The sequence below is a fragment of the Dermacentor andersoni genome, chromosome 4, assembly GCF_023375885.2.
Source record: "Dermacentor andersoni chromosome 4, qqDerAnde1_hic_scaffold, whole genome shotgun sequence".
Lineage (NCBI taxonomy): Eukaryota > Metazoa > Arthropoda > Arachnida > Ixodida > Ixodidae > Dermacentor > Dermacentor andersoni.
In genome coordinates this window covers 9,146,064-9,166,568 of record NC_092817.1, presented here as the reverse complement: position 1 = coordinate 9,166,568, position 20,505 = coordinate 9,146,064, and the positions used below count along the sequence as shown (strand labels likewise).

General features: G+C 49.2%; 1 protein-coding gene across 3 annotated transcripts in view; it reads left to right on the top strand.

Annotated features, from left to right (window-relative positions):
* LOC129386103 (uncharacterized) overlaps positions 1-19,406 on the top strand; it is a 91,161-nt gene extending 71,755 nt beyond the window's left edge. Inside the window, exons 5-9 of one of the 3 annotated variants that reach the window (XM_055073363.1) lie at positions 3,247-3,270; positions 3,359-3,391; positions 11,937-12,221; positions 15,088-15,132; positions 19,203-19,406. In XM_055073363.1, coding sequence (XP_054929338.1) covers positions 3,247-3,270; positions 3,359-3,391; positions 11,937-12,221; positions 15,088-15,132; positions 19,203-19,261 — 446 coding nt within the window. In that variant the 3' untranslated portion in view covers positions 19,262-19,406. The remainder of the gene's footprint in view (positions 1-3,246; positions 3,271-3,358; positions 3,392-11,936; positions 12,222-15,087; positions 15,133-19,202) is intronic. The other 2 variants (XM_055073364.1, XM_055073365.1) reach the window with 2 other exon arrangements.
* Positions 19,407-20,505: the final 1,099 nt, after the last annotated feature.

Sequence of the window (20,505 nt, the reverse complement as noted above, 5' to 3'; positions counted from 1 at the left end):
TCATTGTATTTCACTGCACATATTATGTACATCATTACGTACTTGTCAAACGGTGGATACCAATAAGTGGTTTCACAATAAAGATGCTGGTGGTGACAACTTGAGTTTTTCTTGGCTCAGTAATAGTGGTAATTCTTTGATCCCAAACAATCCAGGACTGTCCGAGAAGCTGCGTACGCAAATGCTCACTGGCTGTAATAGCGTCTCAAGCAGTCTGGGACAACAAATTGAAGAGGCCCAGTGCATACATGCATGACGAATATAAGAAACAGCCAAAAGTAGTACAAAGCACATCCAGTGGATGTCAATGTGGATATCTATTAGATGTTGCGGATATCTATTAGATGTAATAAATATCTATTAGATGTTGTGGGTATCTATTAGGTGTAATATAAATATATCTACAGGATATTGTGGACGTCAATTAGATATTACATATATATCCAGCCCTGACATCCCCACAACATTCCACTAACATGTTCTGGATGCATTTGCGATGATCAATAGTACATAAATACGTTTTCTGGATAAATTTGGATATCTAATCGATGTACTGAATGTCGAAGCTGTACCATGTCATGCACATCTAATGGATGTATCTGGCTATCTGGGTAACGGTCCTTCCGGTCGAGTTATTTTGCAGTACTTTGTAAAGCTTGATGCCCGGGTGCCAGGTAAACAATGCTTAGAAAATCGTACCACGAAACTGTGAGGAGCACGAAAGCTAGCAAAACGTGTTTCCTCGGAATACCTCGGAGCTTTGCAGTTACCTGGACGGGGATGTAGGCTGGTGAGGCACACCGGATAGCACACGGAGACACCTCTGATTGTTGTCACCTGAGTGGTGCCTTAATTATAGTTCAGGGCTAGATACAATAATAACATGCTGAACGTGTGTTAGCATCGACAATGTTCAGACTTGACTCGCCTCCTATATCGATCCCGGGCCGAGTTGCGGCACCCGTTCGATGTTGCGGCTATATCGAAGCCTAGTAACGACGGGCTAAGAAGTTTCCCAATCCCGAAAGTTTGCATGTCGACACCTCTCAGGAAAACGCGAAAACTTGTCACTCGTCGTCAACAGCACGTTCACCGTGCGCCCTCCAGCGCGATCCCACATACCATCACGGCTCAGACGATAGACGGCGTTCTGATTGCAAAATGGCGGCGCCCTCAATAAAACGTGGCGCGTTTACACGACTGTGACACTAGCGTGTCGCATTTCTTAAAGCATCCCGCTAATGCTACAGCGTTTACCTGCGAGGCATTCCCCTTCGTCCGAAACCAGCCGGAACCTCTTTCCGGCACGAAACCGGCGATCTGCGTTCCGCCGGCAACCGGAGGAGAGTTCATGGCGGCAGCCGTCTCACTTTTCGTCTCTCTCCCTCATTACGATACGGCGGTGGTTTAACATACACCGCGCGAGGCGATGCGATTCGCCTTACTTGCGCATTATCGCCGTTTTCATATAGATCCGATGTGCTAGAAATGCGATACAAATGCGCCACTCACACTGGCGGAACCGGATGGAGTTGCCTTGACCACCACCTATAGAGGCTACCCTATAGGTCCCTGGCCACTTGTCGCATTCGCGTAAACGCCCTCTATATACACCGACGTCTGTGTCTCCCTCTACCGGACTACGTGGAAAAAACCCTCACTCTCGGATATAAGTTCGCGGTCAGCGCTTGTTTGAGTCTCGCATTTCCTCTTTTTGTCTCGTTTTTCATTTTCATTTCATTTTATTACCTTAAAGACCCCTTGATAGGGGTATTAGATAAGGGGTCTGGTTTCGCACTTTTTAGCGAGATGGAACACCAATTATAATCCGGTCTCATACCTCATCGCGAAGAGTAGCAGTGCCCGTTATCGAGCGGACGTATGCGGCAATACAATCCTAGACGCTTGATATTGGCATTTCGTGTTACTAAACGGCGGCTAGATTCTTGTTCTTTTGTCTGATTTAGCCGCGCTCTCTGCCCGATATCAGAGCCGATAGTTTTGCATAAATACACAACACGGTAACATGTCATATGCAGGAACCAACAGCGAGACGACCACAGAACCAAAGAGCTCTTGTGCGTCGCGCTGTTTTCCGAGGGCGTGATGAAAACTGAACCATCATTCTGTGCGTAAAACGTCAAGCACCGAAAATTAAGTTCATCGCAAAACGACTAGACATCCCCGGACGTCTCCGGAAGTCCACGTTCTAACAGCATAAGAAAAACACTTGATGTACAGGCCAAATATGTACGGTTGGCAACTCTGATAAGCATGTTCAATGGCATGGAGGGTATCTGAATGGCACGTAGTGACAGAGACCTGCGCTAGTTGGAATTTTGACATTTTGTGCCTTTCCAGTGTTTAAGGGAAAGACAATAGGACAGCGGACTCCCTGTCCTCTTTTCCGTGTTGCCTGCGTCCTCCCTGTTCTGTTTTACTTTGTTGCGGTGTGGTGACCATTTCACCGCCTTTTCACTGTTAAAGGGGATTCTTATTGTACCACTTCTTATTGAAGTGCAGGCATTTGAAAGTAAAATAGGCTATTTCAGAAATGCTTCGCCGCGAAAAGTACTTAAATGCGTTCAGCAGAAATGGAGTTATTGGCAATCAAACACGTCCTTCGCTGTGCTTCCGCTCCTTCTTCAATACCTTGCGCTGCGAAGGCCACGGCGGAGCGGGGCGTGCCCACATCGCTCCCGGCTACTGAAAGTCACCGTGGCGCGCAGTCCAAATTTGATTTTGACTGTTACCGTAGACGCCAGTGCTTCCGATTTTGGTGCCTACGACGCGCCAAACGCGGTGGTCCTCAGCGAGCCGCAGTGCGCTTAGCCAGTATTTAAGCCAGTCGACTCGTCGCGACACCCCGCGGCGGCCGCGGTATCTACGCTACGCAGCAGACCGCAGCTACATGCAACTGTAGTGCGCATGCGCAGCGTTTGCTTTGTGCACGACAGGGCTTGAGTGCGTGCTCGCGCTGATATGCTCATCTGACCGTGTTACGCGGTGCGGATTGACTTGGTCCTTCACCAGTTTGACCAACGGATAGCAGCCCCATCCAAGCTTGCGCACCTTTGAAGCGCTATCAATTAGTGTACCAAGCCGTCTAACCAGGAGCGGCCAGGAGTGCGAGCGCGCGCTAGTAAGCGTGCATTCAGTTTGCCCTTAAGTTTCGTGGGGTTCCAGGCTAGTTGAGCGTGTCATTAGTGTAAACAGTGCAAAAAAATATTTTTTTCCCTCCCGCAGAGTACACAGAGGAAAGCTCCGTGGGTAAGTGGCTGCCTCAAATTTTGGACGTGTTTACGGAGGTCACGGTGTACTGAGAAGTTGTTACTTTTTCTGCTGCCAATTCTTGCAGTAAGCCCCATAACGGTGCCCTACGAGAAGCAGCGTAAGTACTGGTTTGTACTTAGTACGATCATGACGAATTCGCGGTGTTCAACAATTAATGCCTCAGTGTATACACGTGCACTTTGACTCTAGGAGGCGAATGTAGAAAGAGTTCATCAGGCACAAGGACATAATACATGCAACTTAATAAGCTCGCCGGAATCCAGAAATAGAGAAGAAAGCACAGTCGCATGTTAAGAGTGCAGACATATATATTGACGTCGTTTGGCGGCGATTTCGACTGTATACGACAGTGATGATGTGGTGTGAACTGTTACCTTGCATGCAACAACTGCGTTTATCTAAGTAGTACACAGCGAGACGTCTTTACTCGAGGCGTTGTGGTGCGCCTTTGTTCGTAGCCTGCGAAAACGATAGCACTGTCATTCGCTCACACGGCTCATCGCATGGTGGGTGAGATCGATGAAACCTTTTATGCCTTAGGAGAAAGAGCTGTCCCGTGCGCGACGGGCCAGTCCCCGCTGGACACCCGCGGGCTTCCGTCACGCATCGCCCCCCCCCCCCCCCCCCCCCCGTGCTGCAGGGACGTCGCGACTGAAGGGTTGATTACGCTGGGGCACCACTTCCGTATTGTCGTTTTAACGTGGCGGTGCTTTAATGCGGCTTTGCGTCGGTCTGCACGCGCTGCGTCAGCTGTCGGCATGAACAAACCTGCACGGTGTTTTTCAGAAATAGCACACACGTTCCGTACCATACCTTGAATTAGAGGGCGAATCGAAATGTCTTCGTCTCCCTTTTTTTTTTTCTTAGCCAAATTACGGCTGTAAATGGGAAGTCAACATATCCATTGCCAGCGGTGAACGTTCGCGGTGTACGAGCAACGAAGTGTGATTCGTTTTCTATGGAGCAAGGGACGAACGCCCGTCAAAATCCACAGTGTTAGGTACGGGACCTTTTCCTGAGCCTCCTTCGAGTTCACCAGATCACATCGAATCGCGCCACAGCTAATTAAGGAGCGCAGAAGCACATCTACCCCGTTCCCGAGGCGCGGCACGTGCAAACAAGTTGGCGTCCCCCACCTCGTGCGCCGCAGGTGGAGCTATTCACTGCTTGACTGTTCCCGAAAGTGTAGCGGGAGCCTGGCACGGTTCCAGGTAACGCAGGTCCCGAGCAAAGCTGCTTTGCAGCACTGAAACGTCGCCCCTTTCCGCCTATTTTGACGGCGCTTGCAAGCCAGCAAGGCAATACCACAGAGAGAAGTAAGCCCTCGGACAATTGGAGCCCAAGGAGCGACCCTCTGCGCCGGGTGCGACACAATCGCACGGGCGCCTACCATTGGCCGAAAATGACGACACCTAAGCGGACTCGCCGATTGGCCGAAAATGGCGTCACCTGAGCGGGCTCGCCGATTGGCCGAACGTGACGTGACTTCAAGACACCGGAGGGCTTAAAAGCCAGAGACCGGGAGCAGCAAGAGAGCATTCCTTCATTCATCTCTTTCGAGCTTCTTGCCACGGGCCGCAGCGTCCGAGTTGCTGCCGGCCCGTAATGACTTTATGACTGTTAATTTCTTTGTACTCTCACTGTAAATAATGTAAATAAACCTCCAATTTTCATCTCAAAGTCCTCTTCAACTTCGGCCAACTCCCGCACTCAACGGCAAGGTCCAAAATCTGGGGAACAGCAATTGGGATTGTCCTCCAGATCCAACAAGAGGAATGCCGCCCATGTATGGGGAAAGGTGCCTCGCTTCGAGAAGCGTGAGGTAGTGGTGGTGCGAGTTCGCAAAAGGCCGTGAAAACTTGATGACACTGACCGCTCGGGGAGGCCACGCGCGTCGCTGACTGACGACAACTTGGCACAGAGGCACCTCTAATTTAGTTTCATACGATGATTACATTCTATGAAACTCTACGCATGAACCTATGCTCTGTTCCATACATAGCAGTCAACGCTGTGGAGGCTTGAGAGACTTCTTGCAGTGGCTTCGCTCGCACTTGGTTATAGTTCGATGTTTTTTCACCGCAATTGTGCGCAACTGTTCTTCATGTAGGCTCAGTATTGAATGAAACTAGTTTTAATCCTTAGAAACAAACACACTGTTGTATACGGCTCTAATGCCTTGTTATATATCATTTTTATTTTTGTTGTTCTTTCCGGTTTTTTTTATTTGCGGCCCGTCGCGAGGAGTCTCACGTGCATACTCACTCGCGCGAGCGAACGCTGTTGGCGCGCAGCGAAAAATGAACGGAATGCCCAGCGAAGCGTAGACGATACGCGCGCAGTGATAACTTTTCTTGACCGAACTTCTTGAGTAGCTTCCACAGCGTTGACTGCCAGGTATGGAAATGGGTATAGGCTCATGCAAAACCCCTTGATAATTTGGAAATAGCGACAATCTCCTCGCGCGCCGGCTGCTCACGGCACGCTCTTTCGTCTTTGCTCCCGCGGACGGGCCGTAGCATTCGATGGAGGCACATGGTTTTGGGTCGGTTGCGTGACCTAGTGGTGTGGAATATTGAGAAATTGTGACGACGGCATCGAGAACGCTGAAGGTAACGTTTATGAGGAGGTCGGTCTCTCCTTAAAGCCGTATGAATGGGGCATACTGATATAAAAGGAGCTTTGGGGCGATTTCTAAACGCCGGACATATTTTTCTGCCACATATGATAAGATGCTTTACTTTGTGCATTTGATCTAGCATTGCTTGTGGCACATCGCTCTGTGTGTGACTCAATACGCGCGTCTCAACAGCGTAACGACGTCGCACCACGCAATCTTACAAAATAGTGCACGTAAATCTCAAGGAAAGGCGACGACTTCGGCGTTTAGAGTGCAGGCTAATGCTATTTATTTCTTTCACAACAAAAGACGCACAGAAGAAACTTTTCCTAAGAAAACACGCGACAAATAACTATACCGCGATACATCTCGTCCCATCCTATATAGGTGCAAGACAGCAAAACAAAAATTAGCAAGGAAATACGCACCGGAGTTTAAGGTACACAACAGCTGATTTGACGGAACTATATACACTACGCTCGGGCATACTCTGGACGGCCTTCGAGGTGAGAGCGCTGACTAACCTCGGTGGTAAGCGCAAGTGATGCTTTGAAAATTATGTTGTCATGGGTCTGGCTCCCCAGTCTTTCTCCACGTTTCAAGGCAACGCATTTGAAGCGAAGAACGACACCCGCGGTAGCAGAAACTCACGTGTTATATTTCCTATGTGCCTCCATGCCTTTGACGGCAGGTGCCATTAATCGCTACCACGTGCCAAACAATCACAAACGGTCCGGCAACAATATGGGCGTACTCCTACCCAAAAGGCTTCGCGCACAAGGGCCCGCACGCAGTTTTACAATTGCTAGTAGGTACAGCGGCGCGTGGCGCTTTTGACGGTCCTCGACGTTTCTGCGCAGGCGCGAGTAACAGCGGGTACGAGAGAGAAAATCTGGGAGTTTTTGCTCCTTGAATATGTGAGTCTGCCTAGGACAACGTAGGTTTCTTGACGCGTGTTGTATGCGTTTGTCCCCTAGGTATGCCGGCATTGCTGAGTGCGGTCCAGTTTGTTTACGCTCTACCGCTGGCTGCCTGCGCGGTGAGGCGGTGGGCACGGACGCATCGTTCGGTGATCGCTCTGTCTGAAGGTGCGAGGTTCTGACTGGTGTTGTATAAGTCCCGGGTCGCTTCTTTAGTCGCGACGATAGATTGCATTTTTTTACAAGCACTGCTCCAGCAGGGCAGATGTAACCGCCAAACGGAGGCCTCAAGAGAGCACCTGAGGTTATATTAAAGCAGGCGGCGCAGGATCTCCGGGGCACCCAAGCGCTAGCGGGGGGATCCAAGCTTGGAGCAGGGCGGTACGTGGGTTGGGGCCGCGGAGGCCGAAGCGTGCCAGGGTGTGTTACCATAAAAAATTGGCTGTCCGCGATAGCGGACAGCCGATCTTATACTCTCCTAGCACGCGCAGTCCCCTGCGAGCCCCAACCCACGGACCAGTCCGGTTTCTAGCTTTGATGTCCCCGTTGCCGCTTTGGTGTCCTGGAGGCGCCGCCAATAATGCGAAATAATGTCACGTTGTTGTAATTAGTAAAAACATGATTGAATAAATATAATTGCGTCGAGCCGCCAACTTGCGATGCTAAGTTCAGCACTACCGCGCCCCGCAACTTCTGCCGGCACACCTAGGGACAAGCGCATACAACGCGCGCCAAGAAACTCCTCCGTAGTGCCTAGGCAGAGTCGTATATTCAAGGAGCGAAATTCCCCACATTTCCACGAGACGTTCATTTGTGTGATCGCCAACCGTTTGTGCGCAGGCACGAGTAAGAGCGGGCGCGAGAGAGGAAATCTGGGGGCTTTTGCTTCTTTGACTCTACCTAGACACTACGGGGGAGGTTTATTAGCGCATGTTGTAGGCGTTTACCTCTAGGCGTGCCGGCATTGCGGAGTGGGGTCGCGTTTGTTTACGCTCGGACGCTGGCTGCCGGCATAGTAAAATAGGTGAAGCAGCGGGCATGACGCCCGATTTGTCGGACGGACTGTCTCGCACATGCGGCGATTGTGTCAAGGGCGGATCATATCTGTCCCGCACCTTACGGCGATGTACCTTGTAAGTAACATCACATATGTTTCTGTGGGAGCAGTAGCGACCGTAGTAGAGCCCGGGCCGCATATATTGAAAATCTAGAAGGCAGAGCGCCGTAGCAACCGCGGTTGAACGCAAGTGGCTGAAAAATCGCCGGTGACGATGACTGACTCAGCATCAGCGCCGCAGGCGCGAGAAAGTCTGTCCGACGTACCTTCAGAGGCAAAGTTCTGAGTGGCATTGCAGAAGTCGCGGGCGCGGTAGTGCTGAACTTAGCGTCACAAGTTGGACGTAATTATATTTATTCAATCGTGTTTGTTACTAATTGTAACAATGTGTCATTATTTCGCATTATTGGCGGCGCCTCCAGGACACCAAAGCGGCAACAGGGACACAAAAGCTAGAACCCGGACTTCGTCCGTGGGTTGGGGCTCGCCGAGGCCTGCGCGTGCCAGAGGTGTATAGGATCGGCTGTCCGCGTAGCGGACAGCCAATTCTTTATGCGAACACCCCTTGGCACGCTTCGGCCTCCGCGGCTCCAACCCACGGGCCACCCTGCTTCCAGCTTTGATCCCCCCGCTACCCCTTGGGTGCGGAGATCCTGCGCCGCCTGCTTTATTATAACCTCAGGTTCTCTCCAGCGGCCTCCGTTTGCCGGTTACATGTGCCCTCCTGGAGCAGTGCTTGTAAAAAATCCAATCTATCGCCGCGACGAACAAAGTGACTCGCCACTTATACAACACCAGTCAGAACCTTGCCCCTTCAGACACAGCGATCACAGGCAGTAGGCGCTGCCCGCGCCTACTGCCTCACCGCGCGGGCAGCCAGCGGCCGAGCCTAACAAACTCGACCGCACTCCTCAATGCCGGCATGTCTAGGGGACAAACGCATAGAACACGGGCCTCCTTAAGAAACCTCCTCTGTAGTGCCTAGGCAGAGTTATGTATTCAATGAGCAAAAGCCCCCAGATTTTCTCTCTCACGTCCGCTCTTACTCGCGCCTGCTCACACACGGCTGGCGATCCCTCAAATGAACGTCTCGTGCTTCAGAGGAGGATGGCTTGACGAGGCTAGCGGGATCACGTGACGTTCCCTCCTTGTTGTTTTTTTTCCTTCCTCCATGAGCCGAACCACCGCCTTCTCTATTTTTTTCCAAAAAATGTAGGAGGCGATGGCCTAATAAACGGAGGAAAGAAATAAAATAGGAGAGGCCCTGACGTCGCATTTTTGAAGCCGGAAGTGTAGCCATATTGGTGCGCCATCTCCCTTTCCGATTAGGGGACCTGCGATCGTACTGGCACCGCCATTAAACAGGTTGTCATCGCCGTGCCTGCGCTAGGGTGGCTAGAGTGGCTAGGTAGGGTCTAGCCACCCTACCTGCGCTGTGCTTGAGTTGACCCGATTCGCATGACTCGTTGTTGGTCGAAATTGTCATTTGAAGCCTTCTTAGAAAATACCCGCGGAACCACACTCACCCAGACAAACAAGAGATACTGCGGCAACAAGCGCTACTACTTATTGCAGCTTTATTCTGCACAGAAAAATAATTTTTCACGGGAACCGGGGCGCATGCGCTTCTTGCAAACGACAAGTACAGATGACGAGTGTGTCTCCTCTTGCGCCTCCACTCAGCTCGCCGGAGCAGATAGGCGCGAGCTTTGAATTTGCAATCGCTATACGAGCCGCCGGCGCGCGTGTGCCGCCGACGCGCGTCAGAACAAACTTTACCAAACGTATGTAACAGTTTTAGTGAAGCAGACGCGCTCCTGTGCTTTTCCGTGGCACGTTGAAGAAGACGAATACTCGCGCCGTGATTACTTGAGTGCTCCTGTTACTCACACTCATCTTCAAACACAACTTTCAAGCAAGCTTACACACCACACTCAAAGTTAGCTTGTCTCGCCAACAGAATGTGCTGCGATAAAGACGCGGGCCGTGAAACTTAGCTCACTCTTCAGAAGCCTAGAGCAGCAGCGAGAGCCTCAGGAGCGCGGTTGCTACGGTAACGTAGACGCTTGGGGTACTAATCCCAGCGATCATTTGCGAAAAACAGCACGTGACTTGCGCCACACTTTCTCCAACACGTCCGTGGTGACCTCTCCTACGCTTTCATCCCTCCATGGCTTAACATTAGCGACGCGCTCGCGTGTTCCCTCTAACAGAGGACCAACTTGTGCGTTACACACGTTAATAATAGCGTTATATTGCCCGATCAAGCACTGGAGTGGACGCTTATTGACGAGAAACAACTAAACAGTCAGTAGAAATTGTATACAGCCTAAATTAAAGTTCACAGCCAAGATGTTATTGTAGTTGAATCGAATTACGAAATTAGCTTTATTAAAAATTCGCCGTTGTGTTTTCCGACAGCATTACACCAATGTGCGGTCGCTAGTTTTGCTGGCCTGCAACCTGTGTCAGCGAAATAAAGTCGAGTGTGCTGCCTTGAAGATTTTAGTGCATGTGCGTTAACAAGACTTGCTGTTGCCAGAGCAAAATGTGTGAAATTTATAAGTGACGTGTAATGCAGACGAGGATGAGGGTCATAGTGAACTACTTTCGTTTTAATAAAACAATATTTACAGTTCGAACGCTTGATGAACGCATGAGCCCGCCAAGTTGTGGTTATATTTGAGAACAATCCACATACATACCGAACATATAAGTGGATATGTGCGGTTGCTTGGGCTATAAGTTGCTTGGAGTGACATTTGCCCTCGTCCTTTCAGTGGACCCCGAGTGCAGTATTCTGGCAGCTGACATCTACGTAAAGCGAAGCATTCTTGATGTGATTGGCTCGTGAATCATGTGTGTGCATATAGTTGTTACGACTGACATTTAGCATTGTTTACCTTCCCTTCTCAACGATTAATGCTTCACCGGCAAGCCTGCAGCTGTGCAAGGCCGTTCATGCTGCATCGTCCCCGGGTAAGCAAAGCTGGCGGGCGCGACGAGCGCCCGCCTGGAGTAGACGGGACGCGACATGACACGCGAAGGCGCTCGCGTCGAGGCGCCCACAGCCGCTGTACCTTGATGGAAGCAGCAGCTGACTGCCACGAATGGCCCACTAATTCATCAAAGGGGTCAGCGTCGAGGACTTCCGTGGGAGCGTCTTGCAATAACGTGCAACATTGGAGACGGAATGCGGCGGGACGATGCGACGTCATAGGCGGGATTTTGCGATCGGTTGTGGTTATACGAGAAGATGCACAGTGAATTTCCCCGACGAGAGAAAGGGGAACAAGAAGTGCATAAAAAGTGGATCTGGAGAGCTGTGGGAATGTGCTCCGACTCCTACTAGTATCGTACGGGTGCTCCAATTCGTACGTGTGCTCCTACTCATGCTCGTACTAGTACTCGAACTCGTGCTAGTGCATGTAAGCTCTCATCATGCAAATGTGTAAAAACCCTTTTTCTCATCTCTCGGACGTTGCCCTGGACCTCTAGATCACCCGGCAGCTGACACATCACCAGCCACGGAGCCGTAATGACCGTTCCGACGCAGAGTCGCAATAACTGTATGACAGCGGTGGGATACGCTGGGTCCCAATAATATGAAGTATGGTTTTAAAGGTATAACTGTATAACTATTAGTATTGAAGAGCAGCATGTTATACGAAGAAATGATTTTATTTGAAGTTAATTAAAGGCAGGCTGGAGGCTACAGGTATATACACACATATACACATATTTACGCGTAGTACATCACACATATATTATTTGCTAAAATTTCCAGTGGTTATCCATAGTGTCGTGTTACACTCGTGGTGTTTCTTATCCGTCGGATTCTTCAAGTGCAACTGCGGATCAAAACGCGCCAAGCGTCTAAGTGCGCTGGCTTGCTCGCGAGAGTGTTCTATGCCGCTTGTCCACGCCTGCGTCCACCGCGTTCGGCGTTAAAGGTCAGACACGTACAAAAAAGTGCCCGGAGCTCGGCGCTTCGCGTTAGGAAAGCTCAGCGACGCGGGTTCTTTTTTCCCACCGACGGCGGCAGGCATGGGCCTGCGGATGGCGTGCGTCGAGGACGGCGACTGCCAGGACGAGGCGAACCTGGTGTGCGGCTCGGACGGCTTCGACCGCGTCTGCCTCTGCGACAGCGGCTACGTGGAGGAAGGCAGCGACTGCTCCGAGAGCCCCGCCCAGCCCGGGGAGCCGTGCGACGGCCGCATGCGCTGCGCCAAGCGCACCAACATGGTGTGCGACCAGTTGCTCAAGCCCCCGCGCTGCGACTGCATGGCCGGCACGCTCTGGCAGGAGGACAAGTGCGTCGCGCTGTTCGGTACGAAACCCGCTGCGCTGGCATCATCTGGCTCGCTCCAAAACACGCCCTGAACGCCGCCGCGCATGCTTATTGATGGGCTCTGGTGGATAGTGCACGCCTCTTACACCGTGCTCGGAGCCCAGAAACCGAAATCGCTAGGTATAATAATGCTGTTATTAAATTATTTATCCGGTGTATATGAATCCCACGGTGTGTATCGTGCTTCCTGAAGTAGTACGCAACGCTTCAATTGAAGAACGCATGAACGAGAATTTTCACGTCTCCACGCCTTTAAACATTCGCATTACACGTCCGTAACCACCGCCCTGCCTTTCTCTCTCTCCGACGTTCTAGGGCTCGCCCGCTTTCTAAGCATGCAATGGCGCAGCCGAAGTCGCTATGTAATCAGCACAAACAATAAATGGGTGTTTGTTCTTTATAAGCCTGCCCCAATGTCTTCAACGACAAGGACATTAGGTTTGTTGTGCGAAACAAGCATTAATTGCTGCATCATATGATAAAGCATGCAGTTATGAGTTGTTCTGTAGAGTAGAGCACATATTTGTTTCACCGCAAGAACAAATTTGGCGGCAAATTATGCTTTTATAGGTTTAGCTGTTTCTTGTCAGCATTATTGTGATGACTTATATGTAAGGAAATGAAAATGCTAGCAGTGCTTGCGATAAACATAGCACTGGGCCTGTCCTGCTCCAAGAGCTATTGGCAACAGAGCAACAAAAAGTACGCGGAAGAAAATGAAGAAGGCATATTTTTTGGCTTGCGTCAGTCACCGAAAAAAAAAATTGTCGTAAGAGAAATTGCTCTAAAGGTTCCCGCCTAGATATTTAGGCTTCCAATGGGCCAATAAAGAATGACGTTATCAAATCTTACAGGAACGTGCACTTAATTTAATTGCGAGGAATACGTGGCTCCATTTTTTTGCAACAGAGTTTCAAGGTATTTCAGGTACTTTTTGCAGGTCTTCTGCAAATATAATCGTAACTGCATGGTTAATTTGTCTCATTAGAAACTTGTTTCTATTAGGTGATATCTAACGTTGTTGATTTTTATGGGGCTATAAAAGGAAGTCGTCGAAGTGTAATACGGCCGGTGCGACCTCAGAAGCCACGGCATGCGTATCGTAAATAAATAAAACAATCGGACACGACGTACATCGGCATTGCGAAAATCTACGATCGCCACTGTCCCAAACAATAAGAGATATATCTGCCGCTGGACGCCGAAGTATGTAAACCGAGGCATATGCGCTTCGTTCTTCGGTTGAGCGCGCGCTGCCGTCCAAGACGCGCAGTTATGTCTGCAATTTTTCTTTCTTTCGTACTTCGTTGGCTTTCTTTTTTTTTTTCAGTGCCCGAAAGTAAGAACTATGTAAACGATAACGTCAGACCACGTTTTTCAAATAACTACGACATACGCCCTAAAACGGATAGTTAAGATAACCTCGACTAATGGCCTATATAATCGCACTGCAATATATTCTGAGCAACTCAAGACGACCACGGACGATATACCGTTGGTCTCATTCGTGGAAGGTGTACCGCTCTGTGTTTAAAGTTTGCTTCTCTAGTTACGTGAAATACGCGGTATGGTACGCGACAACTTATGCTTATAAAATCGCCACTATGTATTTCTTTAGAAAAAATTGAGATTTACTTGGGCATATCCGGCCTACACAAAGACCTGCCTATTTTTTTTTTTCACAGGAAGATAAAAAATTCGTGTCGTATAAGGGGGTTAATCCTCTCAAGCGCGTGCGCAATCCCCAAAAAAGCACGCAAGGCTGGCTTCTCCGCAATACGACGCTTTGATGGGAGAAGCTTGTTTCTGCAGGCGTTTTGGGGTCACGGGATTTGAGATAATTCTCGTAATGAATAACCTTAAATTCAAAGTTTCAGTGCGTAGTAGCCTTTGCCACCGAGGCAGTGATGAATTAACTTAAAAGAGTGATGACTTCGCAGAGCAGAAATTCAGATTTGTAGCGGAGCCCGTGTCTCATAAACTTTTGCCGCCGACTCTACGTACTTTGTGTGTCTGCAATACCTATGAGTCAGTTTAACTGGAAACACGCACTTTTTTTAAAAATACTTTTCCTGTTGCAATAAAGCATCCGCTCGTGCAGTGGATGTTTTTCTCTTAGCGCGATGGTGATTGTCGAATAGATGTTCCTATTAAAAAAAAAAAGCTTAGCATATCTTTGCAGCTTTCAGTGATTTACAGCGATAAGTCGCCATCACTCGCTCCACTTCACTAACTGCTTGTGCGCTGTGTCGTTCGCGTCGCATGAGCTTTGGCTTCAGCCAACCTCCAATTTTTCCGTCTCTGGCACTCCGCCATTTAGGATTGCCTCCTGTTGAAAATTTTCGCATGTTTAGATTGATTGACTCCTTTCTATTCAAATATTATCTCCTATCTTTTAGACCATACAACCATTCGAGTAGACGAGATGATGGTGATATTAAGTCCCGTGCATCATATACAGCCAAACCCAGATTCTTAGGACTTGTACGCTTGTTGAAGTAAAAGCTCGAGTGCAGCCTCAGCCACAGTTATAGAAGAAAGCCGGTGAGAGCTTGAAAATGTTCCGTCAATAACTACAACGCACCCGTGCAATGCCGTAGGGCACGTGTACACATCGAGCCTCACACGCGCGCACGTTCCGTCGCTTTTTACACCGACAGCTGTCGTAGATTTTTTGTTTTTTTCGGCTAGTGGAAGCTGCAAACCCACTCCGGTTGTATACCATAAGCTGCGAGGTGGGGACGGGTACACATGGACGAAGCTTCAAATATGCATGGACACTGTGGCAGGCTGGTGTATGGTCAGTCTCGTGCTCCTCTTGTGACGTGCATCTTTTGCTCCGCAGAATTGACTGGCAATCAAGAGGAAGAGCGACCGCAAAACACGACAGGTAAGCTGACGCCGACAAGCATAGCGCGGTAATGATGTGCAGACACACGGCACCGCGCCTCTCCTGTACACACTTTCGTCCTCTCTGAGGCAGTAATTAGAGCGATACACTGCAGCAAACAAGAATAAAATGTTTGACTGCGATAGCAATTACATGGACACTCCAAGCGCGTTTGCCGTCGCCGTTACGTTCCGTATAAAGTACAAATGCGATAACACCGTCGCCGCGCGTCGTACGCTGTATGTGCAAGTGAAAGCACGCGAGGGAAGCCGACGATGGCGGCTCAATCTGGCGCGCGCGAAGGAAGCGAAGAGCAAACGCGCCGTGTCGCGCGAACGACTGTGGGGGTATGGGGGGGGGGGGGGGGGGGCGACGATGAGCTGCGCATTTCGCGACCGGGCGCGAGAGGAACTGATGATCGCGGCTCAATCTCGCGCGCCATGTATGCAGGAAAGCGGGTAGGCCGCACAGGAGGGGGGGGGGGGGGGCGGCTTTGACTCCGCCAAGTGCGCATACTTCGGACGGCCGCTCCGTATATTGAATCTGCAGGCGCATCATACCTTTGTCCGCGCCGCTCTTGCGTCGAAGCGATAGACCGCACGAAGGTCACTTCGCTCGCTGCTGCTGCCGCGCTTGCTCACACGAGCGTTTTGACAGCGAGTATCCGCGCTCATCGAGTGCGACGAGTACGTGTTTGCTTGTGCGCGCTGACACCATGCTTGTTAATTCAGCTATCAAGCGAATGTTTCCAAGTTTATACGGCCGATAAAACTATACCCTTACTTCGTATAGCTGTCTACAAACTTGCTATCGCAATCGATGCTTCGGCTATTGGGCGAAACTGCGTATTTTTTAAAGGGAGCTCTCGAATATATTCTTCATACTATAATGGAACAATGTAAACAGCTGCCCTTAAAAGGGCCCCTCACCAGGCCCCAGAGCAAATTTTGGTTATACGCTGTAAGTTGTTACGTGTCCTCTAGGGAGCGTTCTGCCGCAAACATTTTTCAAATCGGCTCATTAACAGCCGAGATAGAAATATTTCAGTGACGCGAACCCATGATTTCAGCAGGAGGGCTCCACTGCCAAGCAAGACACTCTCTCTACTCGCCCCGTCTAGCCTTCGCAAGCGAAATTCCTTCCCTGCGTTCTCCCATACCAGACCTCGAGGATCGCGTAACGCACACGTTACAGGCCCCGCCTTCACTTTTTTTTCTCCTCGCTGTTTATTTTTTTCCTGCGCTACGCATTTCCGCTGACGGCGTCGCGCGCGCGCGAGCTGTTGTCTCGTTCGCGCAGCGCACGATTTTGCGCGCTGTGCACAAGGGAATATGACCAGCGGTATAATTCAGTGCTACACGAATACTGAGGCAGAACAAGCGGATCGCAGAGCATGATCACGCGCCGGAACACGGTAGAAAATGGCATAGTTTCGGTACCTGCGCACGTGACCGCACGACCGTGGGAACAAGCAGACGAAGCGGAAGTATATATCTCTCTTGCTTCGGTGCGAAGTAAAACAAAAAAATATGCAGACATTCCGTTTGTGTGTTTTATTATTTCTCTAAACTTCAGTTCAATTCAAGCAACACGTCACACAAATAACAGATGGTGCCTTGAATAATTCTCGAAGTCGCGTGTCACCACGAGCGACGTCACTGCGGACGACTACGTAGGCGCAAGGGCACGACTACGTCACCGTCCGGCTTGGAGCGCGACGACCGCGAGAAGGAAAAAGCTGCGTTCGGTTTGAAATTTCAGACCTTTCTGCGGCGCGTAGCGTTGTAATACTTTGCAGACACGATCATTATCGGTCAACGTATGCTCCGCGCTTGTCAGCTCAAAATGGCCAGACCTGGTGATGGGCCCTTAACTCCTGCGGTATCACCTCTAGTCAGAACGTATCTTATCACATTTTTCTGCCTCAATTTCCTCTCATGAGCTCTTTATTACATTCTTTTATTTCAGTATTTTAAAATTACAATCTTTACTCGAATTGAATCATTCGCTTAATCATGCGAATACCTTTCTAGAAGTGCTCCACTATTTGCTAGCATTGACAATCAAGGTCGATGATTTATGCTCAATTTTTTTTACACCTAACCGGAGATTATTTGACGTAAATCGGGTTCTTTTCACATTATTTCTTATAGTTTGTTTTTCCACACTACAAAGCCCATCTCTTGCTCCCGTTTTCTGAGAAAAGCCTGCCGGATTGACTACATGCATGCTTACAGACTGCAGTTTTATCCAATCCGTCACTATGTTGTGTACGTAGTGCCTAGTTAGTAGATCTATGAGCAGGCTGATTTTGCGGCCATGATGGCTCGTGCAAATGCTGCAAATACGCTCGGCTATAGTTCCCGGTGGTTAATTGCTTCAGGCTGGCACAGTCTATATACTTAAATAATTATTAGGACGTGATCGAAGTTTTCTACGTTGGAAATCATTCTCTGATGACTTGACATAACCGGAGGCAAACGGAGCGCCCAGTACGACACGTGCACGCATGCTGTGCCTAGCCTTTAAGCCGAAGCACACGCCGGCTCACAACAGGGCCCTTCTTTTTTTTAACCTACACTTAGTGCAGGCTCCTGCAGACGAGTGTAGTGCACTGCACTTGGCTAAGTGGGCTGTAGCCAATCAGAGCAGACTGCACGTCTTCTGCATAAGAGGTGAAAAACGAATGACTTCGCACTTGCTGGCTATGCATATGCCCTTGCCTGAAATTAAAGAAACAATGCACGAGTTTTCAACAAATCTAGAGAAACTGCAGCTAAATACATCGCGATTGCGCAGCGCACAATGCAACTTCTCTCTGCATATAATGCCACACAGCGCCTGAAACAGCCTGCACCATCCACGAGTAAGATAATTTTGCCTTCTTTGAGGATTAGCTCACCTTCCTCTGTGACCATCTGGGACACACGGTTATGCCAGCACTTCGCTTTTCCGTCCCTGCAGCGAACTTTCACTATCGTCTCCATATAAAGTCGCACAAAATGGCACCTCATGTTAGCAACGGCTGCTGTTTGTTGTCTGCTACCTACACTCATTGAAATTGCAGTGTAGAAAGTGTAGTTTGCATGTTTCACTATTGCTATAAAAAATGTCTTCGTGTATATAGGTGAATATAGCTGTATATAGCTGTATATAGGTGAAAAAAAAAAGGCAACTTTCTACACTACCTACACGTCTAGCCAGCGTAGGAAAAAGAAGAAAAGGGCTCCAATCCACACTGTGAAGGTGGTCGGCCAGCAAAGCTGTGGTATCACCCGATTCGATAAACCAATGTGACGTAGCCTTGAACTGGGTCCTGCCGAGCCCGAGCACAACGCCGTTGTGCATATTGACATTGCTGTTCCTTTCATCGCTCATCGTATTAGCGCTGCTCTTCAGGCGTCCCAACTGCATGTGGCTTGCTTTGGGCAAGAACGGCTGCGTGCTCCCTAGCCAGAGCACGACAACGTTATGTATACAACATCGACATTACTGCTCCCGTCGCCGCTTATCATGTTCACGCTGCTCTTCGAGAGTCCTATGTGTCACCTTTCTATAGCACTATCGCAACACAAATGAAATAAGTTCTAGGTGGGTCCTTTTTTACATATGAAAGTGTAGTGACGTCACTCTCTGCTTCGTATACTAGTTGCCGCTTACCAGAAACTGCAGCTTATGCAACCGTAATCTTCACCGGGAAACGCTTGCGCTGAACGCTATATGCAAAGGTGAGCTTTCTTGTTCCCTTTTCTGTCCCCCGCACGGCCGACACTACCATCAGGTGGTGCTGCAAGGAACCCAGCAACGCAGGCCTTCTGCTGCGATTGGTTGAGTTTTTGGCTACGGAGACAAAGAAATCCCGGGATTTTAGTTATAGCCTTGCTCTAAAAAATTGCCCTGATAACACTCGAAGGAGCATTATGGCGATGCCCGCGGGGAGCTTTCTTTGGAGAGGCTTACCGGATACAGTTGGCGATTTCCCTACTACAAAAGTTACCAGCACATTTGGCCTCTACAGTGGAGAATCTGTTTAACCAAGGTCTCTAATTCAGACCTTTTACTATTTCCAGCCGAAGACAGCGAAGAGCCGTTTACAGTTGTGCGCAATGAATCGACGCCGCAGCCATAGAGGACGCGCTAGGTTCGGCAGCAAAGACCCTCACGACGCCGTGGACGACACTGATTTTGGTTGATTTTTGACAATTACAGTTCTACCATTCGGGTTTACAGTGCCTGTACGTTCCTGTGTTAAATAAATGCTGACTGACATATCATTTCCGGCTTCATTTTCTTCCTTTGAATAAAGGTTCTGGACCTTGAAACCTTAAAAAAAGAACTTCCTGGCTTTTCTTAGTGCACCCTAGCTTTTATACGGGCAAGTTTTGCTTTTGTTTCCCAGGATGTGTATGTCTTGTGGTAGAGATGCAGAAGGTGATCACACAAGAGCAGAACATGGGGACAATGTGGGCTGAACAGCAGCGAGAAACATTGGGTTACGCAGTAAGTAGCAGCATACCAAGCCACCGCTACAAAGCGAAAGCGGCTATGGGAAGAGGCCTCTACTGCAGGAGATACAACTTTTGTCGAGTCTTACGTCATTCTGGATTTTATTAGAGCATACCACATGAAAAACAGGGAACCAAATCAAGAAGCGCAGCATGCTGCAATACCTTGTCTACTCGTGTAGCAATACCGCATGATAATCTACATGGATGAAGTGGCATCGCACACGCCACCTCAGCAGTGTATTTGGCCAAATCTTTGGGTCAGCTTGTAGCAGCCAGTGTTGCCCGGCATATCATCCATGGCTCAAGAAAAGTGACTGCTGTCACCTCCAAGGTGTAAGGGAAATGACAGCTCCTTACCATGGTGCCCTGTAGCTTATCAGTGTGAAAAACACTGTACACATTCGTTTATATGTAGCGTGTGACTAGTGAATCAAAGATGCTAGCACTTAACTGTTACGGTTAACAAACAAATAGTTCGCACGGCCACACATCTGCCGAACTCACCGGTGAAATCAGCGTATTGTATGTCATACTGAATTATGCACAGTTATACCTTACGGCAGGAACTGTACACGTAGACCAAGTGCTAGCATAGGTCTCTAAGCACTTAGTTTGCAAGCACTGCCACAATAGTGCAGCAGAGGAAGGAAGGGTAATTAAAGGGCAGAGGAAAGGATATGAAATAGCCCTTTGTTCCTGACCTTTTACTTTCCTGCAAACAGGAAAGTGAGAATGTTGAATAAACAAACAAACAAAGCAAAATATAAAGACACAGATTGTGCTGTCAAAGGGGCACTAAATAGAAAGGCAATATCAATTAAAACTGACAGTGTCCTTTTAAAACTTCATAATAATTAGCTTCACA